Source organism: Homalodisca vitripennis, chromosome 7 (assembly GCF_021130785.1).
Source record: "Homalodisca vitripennis isolate AUS2020 chromosome 7, UT_GWSS_2.1, whole genome shotgun sequence".
NCBI lineage: Eukaryota > Metazoa > Arthropoda > Insecta > Hemiptera > Cicadellidae > Homalodisca > Homalodisca vitripennis.
The window spans coordinates 58793532-58812967 of record NC_060213.1 but is presented as its reverse complement, the minus strand read 5'-3'; the positions used below and the strand labels follow the sequence as shown (position 1 = coordinate 58812967).

Sequence of the window (19436 nt, the reverse complement as noted above, 5' to 3'; positions counted from 1 at the left end):
CTCTCTAATAGCAGTTACTTAGATAAATACCTGTTAGTAAGGCAAATAAATATTGGTTGGATCTTATCTTATATAAGCTTTATTTGGATGGTTATTCAAGATGTCGAGAGTGGGTGGCGTAAGTGTAGCTGTAAGTACTTATTATATTTTGGCTATCCAAAGACCACCAATAAGATACTGGGTAAGATCGTCGCTACGCGTAAGGGCGCGATATAGGGGTAGTGGTACTCACAGCTTTTGCAGTAGCCGTCTAATACCGCAATCAAGGGACAGGCGCCTAGACGAGACGTTAGCAGTACATCAGAACTGGGAGTACAGCACGGGCACGGGTTCAAGAAAGAAATTTTGAACAAAATTGCAATGTTTGTGCACATTTGAGTTTAAAAAAGATTAAAGAAGTTTCAGTATTTTATAGACTACTAGTGGAAACACGAAATTAGATTTGCAACTAAAAACTTTTGTTTGAAACTAGAAAAGTGCGCAACAAATTTACAAACGTATTTTTTATGATATTGTTAAACTTTGTTCAAAAATTGCACATTACGGTGTAAATGTAGCCTCACTAATCAAAGTAAAAAATTACAATATTTCAATAAGTAAATTATTATTTAACTCTTTTCTTGCATTATACAGTGAGCGAGACACGCTATGAATTCAGTTATATAATGGATTAAACAATTAGTGGGCTAGCTAGTAATTATTGTTAAGTAATTATTTTTCCCAACGAAATTTGTTAAAAGTTAAAAACTTGTAAAATTTAACCAACTCATTGACAAGATGCAACTACTGCTTCGGGCCTAGTTGCCAGTTATAATGTTTATGTATAATAAAATACCCAAAAATATTTTCTCACAGCCTACAATTTTAATGTCAATAAATATTCTGGATATAAATTTATGTAAAATTAAATATATAGTTTAATTCAAGTTTACAGGTACCTAATTACGGTCCATTACAGTATACGATAAATTATTATAAGAATGAAATCATCAATTGACTCATACAATGACGTATTCATTACAAAACAAAAAGTAGAAGGAAAATAGTAGGGTACTGAGGGAAAATCAGCCTCACTGAATCAGTGAGACAGGTTGCCAGTCCTGAGTTACACTAATAATGTCGAAGTAATGTTCGTATATTTATCGAGTTCGTTTATCTGTTCCAGCTTAATTGCGTCTCTTTGTTTTTGCTAAAAACGATGCGTTTATAAATATGCTTTGTTAAAAAAATATGAATCTTTGTGTGGGGCTTAGAATGGAGTAGATCTCCTCCAAAGATCCCACCCACTGTGTCAGTGATTTGGTTGGTGGCGGCCATATTTGTGCAAGGTGGAGCAGTAGAAAGCTGAAGTTAGTTGATCACTTTTGTGATATTTCCGATAATATAATTTGTTGTCGTAATGTATATTTATTTGCTGATAATTTTCATTTCGGATCAATGATTTACGATTTCAGTTTCTCTCTGGACCTGTGATAATCCATGTAAGTTGAACGATCTTGACTTATAACGTAAGCAATTTGTGTGGTATAACCAAGGTCTGACAATTGTCATCTGTAGTTCATAAGATTATTGTCTTGTATGCTTAAGGTATGATATCGTGAAATAAAATGAGCCTTTAAATTATTTATGCTATGATTTTAGATTGCTCTATTGGTCTTGCAGTTCATAAATTGATTTTTGTTTAGACAATTTACTCAAGTTTTAACTTTAAACTATTTTCAGAGCACTAAGGCCTACTCTCTTTTTAGAGAGTATAAAATCAATTTCTTCAACCATAGAAAACTATGGCCATTTGCTATAAAATGCAGTTTGGACATGTTATTTGCACATTAAATTTCAAATTAGCCTATATAACTAGGCTACAGTATAATAAGCAACCAATAAAACACCATATCTTATGTACATTCAAACACATAAACCAATATTTAAAACTTATTTTTTGAGGCCTTTCGATAGCAAGGCTACCTTTGTCATACTTTATGTATTTACTTTTGTGATGTCAGACGAATATAGCCTGGCTATCAAAAAGACTCGCAAAAATAAAAGTTTTAAATATTGGTTTATGTGTTTGAATGTACATAAGTTAAAAAGTACCCAATACAAGCTCCATCTTCAACATTAAAACATCATATCATCAAACTAAATTTATTTATCAATTAGAAATACTTAGGTTATTAATTGTGATTTTTATTTCCAATATAGCCTAATTATTGCCAGTTAAATAACATGTTTCAGATTAATTCAGACAAGTTCAAGTATTATTTGTATGGCATTTTAGAAAATAGTCTTTGAGGTCACGGTCGATCTGCGGGCCCATATATTTTTTGTTGAAAATACCATAGACCAATCCTCAACCTGTTGTAGTGTTAGTAATATATGGCCTACAATTTCTACAAACTGCTCATATTTTAAACTTCTGTGTTGATTTTGGGGTAGAGTATGATAATCAAACCCGGTTTTTTTATCGAATTTGTTAAACAATATTTTATTATTATACCCATCGATATAACCAAAAATAGTAATTAATTTGAAGGGTAGGGTACAATAAGCGGACCCGGTTTTTTATATCGAAGAATAATCATTGATACCTAATATTCGCATCTTAAATCCTAGACTATCAATCGATATAAAAGTCCTATCTATAGACCTCAATAACAATCATATGTTTTAAATTAAAATATGGATTTAATATTTACAGTGATGAAACAAATTATTATAAGCAAAATTAGGAAAACTGAAGACGACCATATTTGCTCCTCTCACAGTTACAGTTGTTTCTTTCCCACAAATTTCATATAATGGATTTTTCAGTACGAGTCCAACATGTTGAAGCCACGTAAAACATGTCTTATCATCTTTCAAAGCAATGTTGTGTAGTTTTCTAAAATTGACCGTCATTTTAATAATCAAATGTTACTTATATGTAAAATTGAAATATTACCTTACCTGTATTATTTGAAAGTGTTTACAGCTGTTGATATAGATTATTTGTTATTATTTTGTTCAAAATAATTAACCAGTATCAATTGATTATATCGGTGGTTATGATTAAGTAATATCGTTTGTCAATTTCGATATAAAAAACTGGGTCCACATATCGTACCCTACCCAATTTGAACAATAACTGGTCGTCTGCATCTGTACACACATTTTCATATTCTATACATAATTTGTTCTATAGGCCTAAGTAAATTCTTTTTAATAAAAAAGATAGTTAAATTTAGAAAACTAGGCTATGCAAAATAACACTAAAAGATTATGTAGTGTGTCTTTCTCAGTTTCAAGATGTTTCTTTTGTCATTACTTTTCTTTATTATTTTTAAATTACATTTTCCTGTAATGTATCTTAATTTTTCATTTGATTAGTGGTTAAAAAAAAAATTATTTATGACATTACGTACTTGTTTAAACTGTTTCTATTAAGGGTGTTATGTATCTTAAAAAAACAGAACAAAATAGATTTTGCTTTTTGTTCTTTTATTACTCTACATTTATTTTCGGTTAAAGTCATGGTACTTTGGGATTATACCGACCACACTAGTATGAAGAACACAAAAATAGAAATTTATAGAAACAAACATGATAGAACGAAAAAACAACTCTTCAATTACAAAATTACAAACTTACAAGCATTTCCAGGTATTGTTATCGGTATTGTTGTCGCTGTTATCTTATCTTTCTCGAGAATCCTGATTACGGCAGGCCGCGCGGCATCACGTGATTTGCACGGTACATAATTGCCTTTCCATTACAATTCAATTTATATTTCTGATTAGCCCCTCTAGAATTTGATATTTTACTGATAGGTACTATCTCGAGGGATGTTTTTCTTTCGTCGACATCAGCGCGGGGCAGCACCGAAGGTGCTGTCAATGCCCGCGCTGATGGCCGGAGGCACTCGCATTTTGGGTGGCGGAATGTGATCAAGAATAAAAACAAGTTTTTAGTGTTTTTTTAATAAAGAGTTTAGTTTGGTAAATGATTGTTTTTGTTGAATTTTTGTGTTTGGAGAAATGTAGAGGTAAAACACGGAAGTACAACAAAGCGATGCACCAGCTGAACGGGCGGCGAGACTGCAATCACGTTATCTACTAGACGCTCGACTTTGACCTCTGTCTGAGGATGGGGAGGGGTTTGCGATAAGACAATTCCTGTTTTATATTGACGAAATATTGTTCTACGCTAATCTAGTAATCAGTAGAAACGAAATGTGAAATAACGATTCATGTCTGGGTGTGGTCGGTATAATCCCAAAGTACCAAAGTCATATATAATATGTAGCCTAATGACTGTTTTTCTGAAAAGAATGATATATAACACATGATCTTTGAATATGTATTTGTATCTAAAAAGTGGCTTTTAAGAAACCATGTATTTTGCTTCAAAACAGCCCAGCACTGAATTAGCACTTGGAGGGTTAAGGTTTTGGTATTTAAAAAATTAAAATGTGTAATAAAATAAGAAGTTATTTTTGATGTTTCGGAAAAGATATTTTGATGGAAGCAGCAGAAAAAACTCAGTGGGTACACGAGGCTTGGAGGTAAAATAAAAGTATAAATAAATGATTCTATGTGTATTAGTTTCTTAGAAACGGAACATCAAAAAGGCTAATTTAATGTGAGCGAGATAAAGAGACACTCAAAATTGTGAAACATGTGACATTAATTTAGTATTTTATTTATGTTGATAACGATTGATAGTACTGTTATTCGATATATAAAGTATCGATGATTGTAATAAGCGATGTAAAAACTGCTTATCGTACTGTACCTAGATTTTGTTATTTTATGGATAGCCATATCTCCTGAAGAACGTTGATCACATAATTTTATGCCAATCCATATTTTTCATTTTAGCGTGTATTACTCAATTGCAAATTTTAGCATTATCACGTATATATTTTGATATTTATTATGTTGGTAATATTATTCTCAACTAGAAAGCGTGTGCTGTATTACATGAGCTTATTTACAAAGCAGCAGCTAGCGATTTACATTGCTGGTTTATTTTCTTCATTCAAGACACCTGCTCAGGCTTTCACTTTTATACCATTTTAAAGCTAGGAAAATTTCAAGAAAAAATACAAATAAATTGAAAAATAATTCCTATATTCATGTTATTAAACCACGATCGGTCCCAGTGTTAGTTTCAATCAAACAATTTCATTACTATTAAGATTAAAGTGTTAATTTTTATGAGTTGATGTAGGCTATATATTTAGAGCTATATTTTTGGGAGCTATTCTTCAAAGCCACTGACCTGATTGTGTAGTAATGATTTTCTGGAACAGGGTAGACACACTAGTGAGAGTGGGGTTGTTAGATTAATTTTTGTCCCAGGTCCAATCATATTGGTTTCTGAGAGCTTGTCTTACCTCTTTCAAATATATGTTATATACTGAAATTTTAAACTCACAGTAGGAGGGCTACTGGTCAGATATACAAAAACTTATTATTTTTTCTGGTGTTGTTTTTATTAATCAATGCCCATTTAATTTTGTTACAGCACTATTCAATAAAACTGGGTAAATCTGCTCTTTACTTATAATAAGACACAAACTTTATGTCAGCAAATTACACAGAATAAACAAGTAGTCACAAACAGATTAAATATATATATATATATATATATATATATATATATATATATATATATATACATATTACGCTGGTAAATGTCCAAACTTTTGTTACCCTTTCAAATTACCCATTATCAGTAACAAACTTTGGTACTTTGGGATTATACCGACCACACCCAGACATGAATCGTTCACAGATGTTCGAAATCACAGATTTGTTCGAAATGTACATTGTTACAAAAACAAAAGTTTACAAAAAAAAGTTTTAAAAGGTTTATTTATATTGTGTTATACATATTTACAAAACACTTTTCAAGGCTACATCTCTAATATTTTTTCTTAGTTTGTCAGATCTCCTTAGTTTGTCAGATCTCCTTAGTCGGTCAGATCTTCTGAGTTTGTCAGTAATTGACTTGGCATTCTTGTTTCACTTTTGAAGGTTTTTATGATAGATTCAGACAAAGAATAAACAAAAAAACTTCGATTGGAGTTGAAGATTCACTAATATTAGCTGTTATGTCACTAATTTTATAAAAAAAACAGGCAATGGAGGTTGAATATCTGATTCTGACCAATCTGACTCATTATCTGTAGGTTTCTCTGATCTTCTTCGTATAGGATTTGGTCTAATATAACCATCTGAGTGAAGCCTACCTATGAGGGCCAAGATTTAGGCCTATGTCAATAACAGGATTGTCTTCTTCTTTAGATTCAATAGTTGTAGGATCTTCTAAATCGTCACGATAATTTTCAACATCATCCAACTCACCGTCAGAATCCGAATCAAATACAGGATCTCGCACGTTTTCATTAATTTTAGATCGTTCGTAAAAATCAATATTTGGTCCCAGGTGTGTATCAATGTCATCGTCAGTTTCCGAAACGGACTCAAACAAAAAAAACGCGAATTTCATAATTTTTTAGGTACTTTGGGATTATACCGACCACACCCAGACATGAATCGTTATTTGACATTTTGCTTCTACTGATTACTAGATTAGCGTAGAACAATATTCGTCAATATAAAACAGGAGTTGTCTTATCGCAAACCCCTCCCCATCCTCAGACAGAGGTCAAAGTCGTGCGGTCTAGTAGATAACGTAATTGCAGAGTCTCGCCGCCCTTTCAGCTGGTGCGTCGCTTTGTTGTACTTCCGTGTTTTACCCCTACATTTCTCCAAACACAAAAACAAACATTACCAAACAAAAACGAAACTCTTTATTGAAAAAAACACTCAAAACTTGTTTTTATTCTTGATCACACTCCGCCACCCAAAGTGCGAGTGCCTCCGGCCATCAGCGCGGGTGCTGCCCCACGCTGATGTCAACGAAAGAAAAACATCCCTCGAGATAGTACCTATCAGTAAAATATAAAATTTTAGAGGGGCTGATCAGAAATATAAATTGAATTGTAATGGAAAGGCAATTATGTACCGTGCAAAAAACTTAAATAATCATGTGATGCACGTGGTCTACCGTAATCGCGATTCTCGAGAAAGATAAGATAACAGCGACAAAAATACCGATCACAATACCTGGAAATGCTTGTAAGTTTGTAATTTTGTAATTAAAGAGTTGTTTTTTTTCGTTCTATCATGTTTGTTTCTATAAATTTATATTTTTGTGTTCTTCATACTGGTGTGGTCGGTATAATCCCAAAGTACCCAAACTTTAAACAAAGAATACCATCAGAACTGTACGTATTTTTCTGTGATGGGTTCCTAGCCTATATGTAAAATATATTTAACTAAGGGTATAATTACAAATCACATTAGTTTGTGTATTACAAATATTTTGAATTATTTTTTTTTTAACAGAACCATTTTAAAATCATATCATTAAATTAAAATCTGGTTTAAAAAGAGGTCCTGCTAGTTAAACTTTCAGAGGTGTGCAGGTATTCACTTGTGCAGGTGTTCACTTGTACAGGTCTTTTTACTCCTTTAAACATAAAGATAATATCTTAAAACATACATTTGTATTTAAAATGAGGTAGTGGTTCAAACTGATGTGCCACATGAACCCTTTCCGATTTTTAAAATTTACCCAAATCCAAGATAGGGATTTTAAGATGGCTAATACTATTGCCACAGTTCCTAAAAGCTCCATTTGACTTTTGTATGGGTGTAACCAAACTTTTTTCTCACCTGGTAGGTGTTGGTAATCAATAACTAACAAATTAAAAAGGTGAAAACTGGATATTTTTATTTTTGTTAAGTTATTTAATATGTTAGTGATGTAATCAATTTTCTGGACATGAGAGATCATGCAAAGGCAATTATTAACCTTTTACTTATTTTTTTATTTTGCTTCATAAAGAAATTCCAAAGACATGTAAAGATATATCTCTGAAAATATATTAAATTAAGTAATTTATATTTAAGTAAGTATTCAAGATTTATCACTGTGATACACAAAAAGACTAGAAAATGCGAGGTTACAGAACATAGTTTAATCCCTGTTACACATACGTACTGATTTGCTTTCTTACTTGGACGAATGATGAATTTAGTTCTAACGCATACTCAACCGTGTAGTGGTACATGAACAGCAAAATTGGTGGGAACATAACCTCAAAACATTAAATAATCTGTTTAAAAAAAATGTTTCACAGGTGTAATACGTAATACACACACCATGTAGAAATACAAAATGTTATGCTGTTGTAACATCCACAGTGAATGTGATAAGCAATAGTTTCAATATGTCGTCCTAGTTTGTTAAAGACTTTAAAACAGGAAGATTGATCAAAGTAGCCTCTGTTTATATTAAAACTGTAGTCTATTTATGCAGCCTTTTCCTATCGGAGAATAAGAAATTTTGTACAGGATTTAAATGGCTATTATCCTATCTGCTAACTACTTAGTCAACCATTAACCCATTATTTTTTTTCAAAGAAAATTCAAGCCATCAAGTAAAACTATTATAGTGGCATTTAATTATCATTGCTGCTTTCACATTTTTTGTTTAAAAGTGAACACTACTGTTGTAACCCAAAGGGCGGATTTTGATCTCTCTTTGGAATTAACCCTTTTAGGACCAACTAACGATATATCGTTAGTTTGTCTTTTAGGCTAAAAATGCCAACTAACGATTTATCAGTAGTTTGGTTTTGTGGGTATAAGAAAATAATTAATAACTTTGATTCAACCAAATTTTGACTCCACATCTATTGATAGTTTCTATATTCACAATCGTCTTTGAATTTATTAAAATTTTAATCCACGGAGGAGTGGGAAATGATAAATTGCACAGTTGGTAGCGCTAGCTCTCAGCCGCGACCAACACGTGATCGCCAGCGCCAGCCGAGTTTGTTTACGTTTTGTTCATTGTGTTTAGACGATTATCGTGCTTCAAAATGACTAAAAGACAAGATGAAGAGATCCAGAACTGCCTGTGTCAAATGTAATAAAGGCTTACATGGAGTGTGCCTCACCAAACATGTTTGTTAGACTTGTCAGCAGTTCTGTAACATTTCTTCTGTGTGCAAAATAATTTATTTTTAGTTTTTTAGTATGAGTAAGTTTTAGAATAGTTCTCATGAACTTTCAAACTTAATAAGACCATGAAATAACTGAGTTAGAGACAAAATATTTGTTTCATTACTGCTTAATTGGCCTGTTCTCTGTCGTTAAGTTATCTTTTTCTGCTTCTATCTATTTTCTAATTTTTACCATTATTATTATTTTTCCTCGTATCTCAGCCATTTATTGAAGAAAAGTATTGAAATAAGTTGCAATCTCCTAAACAATAACTTGTAAATACATGTATCTATATGTGTGGACTGTTCTATTTTTTTTTAGATTACACAAAATTCCTGTAAAACAAACAAAATTTTTTTTCAAAAAACTTTTTTTATTTATAGGTGTTAACAAACCTTTTTTTGACTTGCACAAAGTAAAACCTATTTTCTTATTGTTAGTCACTTCATGCAGAAAAAATTTTTGAAAAAATTATTGAAATATCTCCACTACTTTAGAATATACAATTTTTTCCCCAAACCCTTACACTTTCTAAAAATACAAGGCGGTCTTTTAGCCATAGAAAATCTGAAAACGCACGGTCCTAAAAGGGTGAAATTGGCTTTTTGGAGGACATAAAACTAAGCATTTTTTCTCATAATTTTGAGAGACATTTTGTGTTTTGTCTTATTGAGTTGGTAAGTGGATTGATGGTGTATAAAAGATTATAACATTTTCTTTGAGCCATATTGTAAAATATTGTCTACCTATATATAATAATGAAAATAAGCGTTATTATGTATTAGATTTATAGTTTTCCGGATCATCAAAGATTAGGTGACTTAACATCCGCTAAATCTGCAGAGCTGCTATTTTTACATATTTGATTTGAAGTTAATATTTTTTAATTCTGCATTTTATTTAAAGGAACTGCAAAATTAATCATATAGCCTACAAGTGGTCTAACATAAGTTTTTACTGGATACGGTTAGCCATTTTTGTAATCCTCATGACTCAGGTAAACAAACGGTAATTTCATTGTCGTGCTTTCCTTAGGATATTAAGTTTTATTATATATTATATTATAATAAAAAGTCATTACCACCATTAACCCAGTTAATGTTTAAATTAGACTTTTTATTTATTATTCATCCAAAGCAGATGTGCCCTAGTCAGATGTCTAATATCTATGGTCTTGAAATGACAACTACGGGTATAATAGAAATGCACCTCTCATAGTCTATTGTGCTTGAACTGTAGTTGAGTCATGCTTGCATATGGGGAGTGATATGGCCACTCCTGATGTGACTCAGTACTCTGTTATATATAGTTTGGTCATCAGTAATGTTGATGATCTCAACTGCCCATACCTTCGACCGAGGAGTGCTAAAGGGGTAAAAAGTAATGATGCTACCATTATGTACACAATTAATAGCCAACATTGTCTAAACAACTAATTGCTATCGTATGAGTAAAGTAAATGTATGAAAATAGTTACTTTTTTCCTTACATTAACAGGATTCTTGCTGACTAAATGTAAGATCAAAAACTTCATCAAAGGCTAACTTGCAGTGCAAATTTATTCTGAAACTTAGTCATTTGTTTAAGGCTTTGGGTTTAGATTTGTTTAATGGTAGGATTTAAAATGAGCAGCAGGCACATATTACTACAATTATTACCCATTATCACAAGAGACTTCAATATTTCTTACGTTATAGTGGGGGTGTAGAAATATACATCATCATAGAAAAACAGTTAAAAAACCTGTTTTAGTCATATATTATGTACAAAGGGTGGAAAGTATCATCTTACGGAGAAAGATGAGCATATGAGTGCACCACATCTCTCAATGGTGATATAGAATTTTCTTTGTATCAAACGCAATTCTTCCCCACCTACAATTTTAGTAAATAATCTGCAAATGTTTTAGGGCTATATTCTAAAACAAAAAACTAAAACTAAAACATTTTATACATTGTAAGTAATACTAATTTCTGCCATAACCTCAATACATTAAGACTGTTATTGTCATTGTTAACTGTTGCCATTCATCTTTCAATAGTTATTAATTTCGTTCCTTATGTAGAGTAAACAGCTTATAAAAGGGGGAGGAGGGGAATTTCCAAGCCCTTAATACAAATATTTATGGGGTACTCTCGAAAATCATCATTAAATCAGCAAAGATTCGGAATTGTGCTGAATGTAAGTTATAGTAAGTGTACTACCAATGTTGCAATTTAGTTAGTTTTGAAGGCATTTATGAATTATATAAACTGTGAATTCTGATCTAAAACTGTTTTTCTTGTGAAATTTCATCAATTTATGATTTTAAACATTTCTATTCAAAACTTTTTTTGATTTTTGTTATTTTACATAGATATGTAAAATAAAATATAACTTAAAACAATACATATTAAATAGAAATTTATTGTAGATAAAAAAAAACACAATATAATATTAATAATACTTAAATATTAAATAAAATTAGAAAATAGATTTGGCTGCTATTAAACAAAAACTGATTTACTATTAGAGAATGTTGCCCATTTTTAATACTACTTGTGACTTTATAAATTACTGATTAAAAATATGTTTTTTATATATATATATATATATATGTATGTATGTATACAAGTTGTGAAATCTCTTAAGTTAATTGTAGAAAGTGAATAGTAGTCATCGTTTGTCTATCATAGTATTGTGATGGTGATGTAAGATAATCAGTCCTGTAAGTGTGGGCCAACTGATGAGTGGCCACTGTCTAAGCCCAGGTTCACCTTGAGATGTTGAGGCAATCATGATTAGTATGCTGCTTCACTCCTGGTGACAAGGACCTTTGTTGGTCACGTTTAGCATTTTTGTATGAGAGCGTTTTAGTTCCTGAAGCTGTCTCACTGTTGTATTTTGTATCATCCTTTTGAAAAATATTGTTATTTAAAACCATTCAATTTAAACCTAATTTATTATTATTACATTAGTTGTAATGGTAACAGTAATCCAACTACTAAATAAAACAAAAAATAAAGAGTGTAGAACAATGGAAACTATAAAAAATGGTTCAGTTGAACATTGTGACAGTTCTGGTAGATTGCTGCTGATCAAGGCGATAGTAACTTTAGGATCTCTCACAAAATGTATGACAGATACTTTTTAAATCACAAAATAGTTAGCAGTGGATCTAAAAAAATCATTGTTAGTTGTTTTTAAATTGTTGAATTTAAAAAAGTGTTGGTTGATTACAGTGTTTGACACTTGAGTAGTAAATTAAATATTGTTTTCAATCAGTCGGTCTAAACCTGAAACAATGAGGTAAAAAGAAGTAAATAAACTGTGCCATAAAAGCATAATATAGTAATTTAACCATCCACAAATTTTAAACAGTATTTATTGTAAGATTTCATTGGACAGAAATATTATATTTTTGTTAAAAAAAATTATTGTATCGGGAACCTTTATTCATTTATACCAAGAGTTATATTTTGTTTGAAATTTTGTAGTCTACAACGAGTAAGAGTTAAAAATTATACTTGTTTATTGTTACTGAATAATGAATTAGAGCTTGAAAAATAATCAGTCATTGGAAGTGTAAACAAGATAATGATATCACCGTTTCCTGTTGCAGTGTGGGTGTGATGCCGTTCCCGCCGCCTCCACCACCACCGCCCGGACCACCTCCACCCCCCAGCTTCCCTACATCTGCCCCTCAACCTGTCAGCGCAGAGGGGCGTAACCTTTTGCTGCAGAGTATTCGCCAAGGCACCACCCTTAAGAAGGCTGTCACCAATGACAAGAGTGCCCCAGCCATCAGTGGTAAATAACATGGTTCTTTTCCACTAACAATACCTAGTCGCAAGAGAATTATTCAACTGTGTAGAAGAATCGTTGAACAATAAAAATCTTAAAGAAAATCATCGTTTTATTGAAAAAATTTAAAATTTTGAAAAGGTGGTGGCTCTTTATGTTTCTTAAAATTTAGGCAGTGTGGCATTATTTACATAGCAGATGTTTATTATTTCTATTTTAGCAAGGATACTATCACCTTACTATCTATCAAAATCTTGTTTCAACTTCCCTCTCCTTGCACATCTTTGTAAAACCCCACAGTTTGAAATTTAACATCAGTTGACTGTTGATTGCTCTCCACAGACGGTGCGGCCTCATAGCGCCACAGCTCATAGCGCCACAGCTCACAGCGCCACAACAAATGTGTGGCGCTGTTGAGCTGTGGCGCTATGAGCTGTGGCGCTGTGAGCACTCCGGGCCAAATCTGTGGCGCTATGACCTGTGGCGCTATGAGCTGTGGCGCTGTGAGCATGGATCCGATTATTTATTCGGTTGTGTTTGGCGCTGTGAGCACTCGACTAAATTTGTGGCGCTATGAGCTGTGGCGATATGAGCTGTGTGGCGCTGTGAGCACGCGGGCCAATTCTGTGGCGCTATGAGCCAGTCTCTACTTTGTGGTGTTGCATAGCGCCACAACCTCCTATTGGTTCAAATTTATTAAATAATAACTTTGGAGGGGGACACTTGATGTAGGGGAAATACGGAGGCAGACAAGCGACCCCATCCACCGTCACGGCGCATGTAGTGGATAATGCAATGACATTGCAGGTCGCATTTTAGTTATCTCTATACATAAGTTTGTTTTACTTCTTGATTACATATTATATCATAACTATTGCAGTTAAAAACTGCACATATCAATTAGCAGCCCAATTCTTTTAGTATAGATTGTTTTCTAAAGAAGATCGATTTTCACTCTGTTTGTTCCTACATGTGTGGTTTGGGTGAGAAACACAGACTCGGTGGTGTTGCGGCGCCAGGCGGAGATCCCACGAGCTACGAACTAAGTTGGCTGCTCGCTCCGCGCATTCCAATCTTTATCTGCTCATCTTCCGGTCCCGACCTACGTTTTTATTTCCTGGCCACATCGGCTGATGACTCGATACACCCAGTTCCTAAATAGTCTTTAATATTTTGGGCACTTGTTTTCCAACAACCGTTCCCTTTTGAAGTTCTTGATCAATATACGGTAGCCTATACGTACAAACAAAATTATAATGTAAATTAATTTGTACGATTTTTTAATAGCTTGGAACCCAATTCAGATTCCAGATGTTGAAGTTCACACTAAAATACTTAATGGGGAGCCCATTGTGTGGTATATGGTTTAACACTGCTTTTCTCCACTGATACCTTTGGTACAATAAAAAATGAAAATTGTTACACCGCTTTCAAGACAAACTAAAGATTTTGAAGCATTTTAAAAACTAGAAACACAGCCATGCCATAAATTGTTTACTATAATTTGTTTTTCTACAGGATATACCTGACGGAACCGGGACCCGAAGACCTCTCTTACATGCTAAACATCTTATTTCAAACTTCTACCACATTAAAGTAGTCTATATACCTATATCACATTGGAATAATCTTTTACTGATTAGGTTGTATTCAAGTAAAAGAAAAATATTTTGTATATTATTTTGGATTATGATAACCAAAAACAGTTTTGTTTAAAATTTAAGCTTTCTCCTCGTTAACTTATCATTATTCCTTATTCTCATTCTGCATTTTGTGTGTATGTTTTTTGAAGAACGACATACAAAGAAATCAGGAAGAACCTTACAAAATAGGTTATCAGTTATTATTTTGAGATTTAATAAACACTGTATGATATTACAACTGTTCTGCTTGTGAATACTGATAGGGATTTATCCTCATTAGACATTTATTTGTTTATAAATCAACCAGCTGTTACACGCGCCGTTCCCTGCTCTTTCAAAGCACTTATGATGTTTGAATGTTGAATTTAGCTGCAATTCACAATCCTTTTATAGCAGTGTGTGGTATTTGACGCTGTCTCAAACTTCCCAAAGAAAGTCGGCGACGAAGAAGCTCAAAACGAAGCTTTAACATCTTTACATCATCAGAGACACCTACAAATAGATGGAGTGGTGTTCTCATTATCTCATCATATGCACAACTGAGTGCACTACTATGATCTGATACGGTCTCAAGCTAAGCACAGTGGAGCAACCGAGTTTTCTACACATAACGTAAATATGGTGGGGGAAGGGTGGTTTAAATTTGTATTTTGAATTTCATTCTGACTTTCTGACTATCTTTGGATCCCTTCAGAGGTATGATGTAACTAGGAGTCAAGCCTGAGACAGTGTCAGATAACAGAAACTGCAATAAAAGGAAGGTTGAACTGGAGCTAAATTTAACATTCAAATTCAATAAATCTTTCCTACCACAGCTATGTTATGTGTAGAAAACTGTTGCTCCAAGTTTCCTTCCATTTCCGGTACTATTGGTACTATTCAGTTTTCCTTCCCCGATAAAGAAAATATATACTAACAAAAACCAACTTCGATCATACAGCGTCTTCTTTCGACTCTTTCAATTTTTTTTTTCAATCTATGATTCTCAAGGCGACATTTTTATAGTTGGCCTCTTTTTTCCGATGAAGAGAAAATATATATCTTACAATGTGACTTAAAAGTTACTGCGGCCTTTATTTACGGTTACACTATGGATTATGCTGTTGCACTTACAAAAAAAAATCATCACATTTGTTGGTTTTTGGAATCCAACTTAGATTAATTTCTGATACTGAAGTGATTTTGATGTTTTTCACTTATCACGAAAAATTTATAAGGGGTAAAGTGTGCTCCCCTTCCTTTTCTTTAACTACAATAAAAACGCCATACACAATGTCAAGAGAGTTAACCATATTCGATTAGCTTATGTGCAAACATTCACTGCTTTGTGCAATAAGGTAGTTTTTATAACAGTGTTTAAATAGTATTTTCATTGCATTACAGTCATGGTTTATTGATTATTGGTGCAATCTAAATTTAAAATTAGACAATAACTTCGCTTTTGCAATCTGCATTATACTACTGATCAAGCACTTTAAAATAGTTTTAATATTTTCTGAAATTTAAAATTTGAACAAATGTTTCTGCCTCTTTGACGAAGTTCAAGTGAAAGTATTAACAGCTGTTAAGTATCAGTACACTGTGTATTACGTGCATAGCGCAGTCTTCGGGAATCAATTAAAATATTCCAAAATCTGCAACACTGTATAAATAAAAAAACTTATTAAATTAAAAAAATTTAAATTAGACCGGATTGTGAATCTATACCATTCTCGAATCTACCTGAAGACACACAAACAATGTCATTAAAATTGGTTTATGTGCTTAGCAGGGGTTCAGTGACGCACAAAAGAATTATATATATACAAAAAATAATACATAATAAAAATAATACAACCAATAATTATGTATATATATAATAATAATATTATATTATTATTATATTATAATATTATATTTTATATATATACAAAGATATATTTATATGATTCTGCATCATTTAACTTATTACTGACTGTCCTTACTTGCACGTGTGGGTGCACATCTTGAAAAATCATGGGTGCCCAATTCTAGAAATGTCGCGTTTCGGCCCGGCCAGCCTCTGTGCCGTCAGCGTGCTAAACAAGCACCTATCTATCCTATATTTTAAAAACAAAATAAAATATGAAATGTTGTTTGGACACAAATAAAACAGCTAGATGTTTAAATTAAACCTGTATTTTACAGGTACAATAATGGCACATTCAATTGAAGAAAATGCCGGACTGAATCAGCTGGGGCGAACTGAACTAAAGTCAACTCCGTATCCTGTTTCAATGAGAAGGCTCTACATCCTTTAGGAAAGCCTATGAATAAATAAAAAGATCAACTAAGTACACGGATCCTTTCTTGAACCTTTCAAGAACGTAAATTTCTTTATAAACGCAAGTTAAAATATAATTTGAATATATGTATTAAAGAGGAGGGGCGGTTGCAACACCAAAACCATCCTCCCCTGGATACGCCTATTTACATGATCACAAAGGACATTAACAACACAAAACTTCCCCAGGAATATTTATTTATTTTTGTAAGCTAGCCAGTTGGTAACCTCAGAGAGATTTCAACCTAAGCTTTTAGTGCAATATCGACCGACAGAAGAGAATGTTTGGATTTTATTTATTTGAAGATAACGAGGGGAAAACGGTTACGCGGTATGTAGTAATGTTGAATAACTTTTTTTATTCCAGTACTAGAGGAGCTGGATATTGATATTGATGCTTTGTACTTTTAACAAGACGGGGTCACTGCACACATTACAGACCTACCCATGACCGCTCTCAGAATCGTTTAATCTCACGATTTGATGACATACACTGGACAGTTTTCAATTTCATCAAAAAATTGTGAAATACAGATTGTCTTAAAATTATTCCTCTAGATAATCTCTTAGATTAATCGTTTAATCTCACGATTTTATGACATACGAGTACACTAGACAGTTTTTCAATTTTCATTAAAAAATTGTGATATACAGATTGTTTTGAAATTCGTCCTCAAGATAAATTTCTTAGATTAAAATATACTGGAAATATTAGATTATCTATGATCCGACCTTCCTTAGTTTTCCCTCTTTGTATACTTGTCCTTGAAAATGCATAGCTGAAAAATATTCGTTGTGGTGCAATTTGGCAAGAATATTTTATCGTAAACAAATTATTGCTTAGGCGATAGTTATAAAATTGAGTTTAGCATGTAACCATATGCTATGTAACATGTCATACATGTCTTTGTCTTCACTAATTAATCGTAAGGTACCCGATTGGAAACCGATTATAAACAATTATACTAATAAACACTTTGGATACTGTTATTATGTTTTTAGTGTTTTCTATTTTGAAAAACATAATTATCTGGTACATAGCCTATGATATCTTTTCTTGTGTGTTCTTGTGCTTATCGATTTAGAATTCTTAGTTGTGGGGATCTACACAATGAAATATATTTTGACCGTTTTCAAATACATAAATTAATATTATAAACGTAATAAAAGTATTTTCTATGAATCCGTAAATTAAGGAAATGTGTGTGTGTGTGTGTGTGTGTGTGTGTGTGTGTGTTTTATATATATATATATATTATATATGAGGCTACTACGCTTAAGAATAGACCGCTAGCAGGGTGAGATGCGAATTAATACATTTTGTTGTTTTATCTATCAATGACGTGATCTGCACATATGTTTCCCATGAATATAGTATTTTTTGTTATAACTAAACACATACAATATTACATGAGTATTGTTAATGTTAGTATGTACTAATAGCAATAGGTCTAGTACACTAAATAGGTATCTGAACGTCCATTAAACAATAACTGTATTCTCTTTCAAATACGCATGTCATTCTTGAAGAATTTAAAACAATCCGATCATTTAAAAAAAGGTATAGGTACATAATAAAATTTTGTTTTAACTAAAACCAAAAAGTATTCACATAGCCCACACTTAGTTCAAAATAGCATGTTAACAACAATTATGCGTGTACGAGTGCGAGGACTAATTTTAAAGCGATTACAATTCAATATACAACATGCAAATTCACAATGGCATAAAGCTGATGCGTACAGAAAATAAAAAACTACAATCAATTCGTGATAATTAATACGTGTTCTACTGTTATTTCATTAACAATAACAATCTATTTTTAAACATTATAAAGACAGATATACACAGAAAGGTTAATTAAATTAATACAAGCGTGATTACCACATAATAGGTTTTAAAATACCGGTTCAAACAATAGAAACAATGTTTCTTGGTTATCACGGGAATTATAACTTTGGAGGTTGGTACAGGGAAGGCGGGTTACCCCTCCATCGGGTGTTTCCCCCACTCTCAAATCTGTGGCGCTATGAGCTGTGGCGCTGTGAGCACTCCCGGCCAAATCTTTGGCGCTATGACCTGTGGCGCTATGAGCTGTGGGCGCTGTGAGCATGGATCCGATTATTTATTCGGTTGTGTTGGCGCTGTGAGCACTCGACCAAATCTGTGGCGCTATGAGCTGTGGCGCTGTGAGCTGTGGCGATGTGAGCATGGACCCGATTAATTTATTCGGTTGTGTTGGCGCTGTGAGCACTCCGGCCAAATCTGTGGCGCTATGAGTTTGTGGCGCTGTGAGCACATTCACGTTGTGGCGCTATGAGCAAATTCATGTTGTGTGGCGCTGTGAGCTTAGGCACTATGAGCCACCACCCCACAGACCAGCCAAAATATTTCAAGAAGATAATTCTATAAATAATGTTTCAACACCGTGATACCAGCCGTGTATAACCCTATCAATAAATATTTTTACTTTTTGTTTTATTTCATGTTTTAGTGTGTTTCATGTGTGAAACATGTCGTATCTGGGTTCAAGTCCCAACAGAACAAGTACTTGTGGTGAATCGATCTTTAGTGAAATTAAATTAGACTATTCGTACAAATTTAATGAAAGTTTAAGGCTTGTTTGAAGAGGTATTTGTTTTTCAGCTC

At 32.9% G+C, this 19436-nt stretch overlaps 1 protein-coding gene across 4 annotated transcripts in view; it reads left to right on the top strand.

Annotated features, from left to right (window-relative positions):
- The first annotated feature begins 1068 nt into the window (after nucleotides 1-1068).
- Nucleotides 1069-19436, top strand: part of LOC124365862 (WAS/WASL-interacting protein family member 2-like) — a 67529-nt gene continuing 49161 nt past the window's right edge. The window contains exons 1-2 of one of the 4 annotated variants that reach the window (XM_046821950.1): nucleotides 1069-1349; nucleotides 12661-12848. In XM_046821950.1, the coding sequence (XP_046677906.1) occupies nucleotides 12671-12848 (178 nt within the window). In that variant the 5' untranslated portion in view covers nucleotides 1069-1349; nucleotides 12661-12670. Of the gene's footprint in view, nucleotides 1482-12660; nucleotides 12849-19436 lie in introns of all 4 variants that reach the window. The other 3 variants (XM_046821948.1, XM_046821951.1, XM_046821952.1) reach the window with 3 other exon arrangements.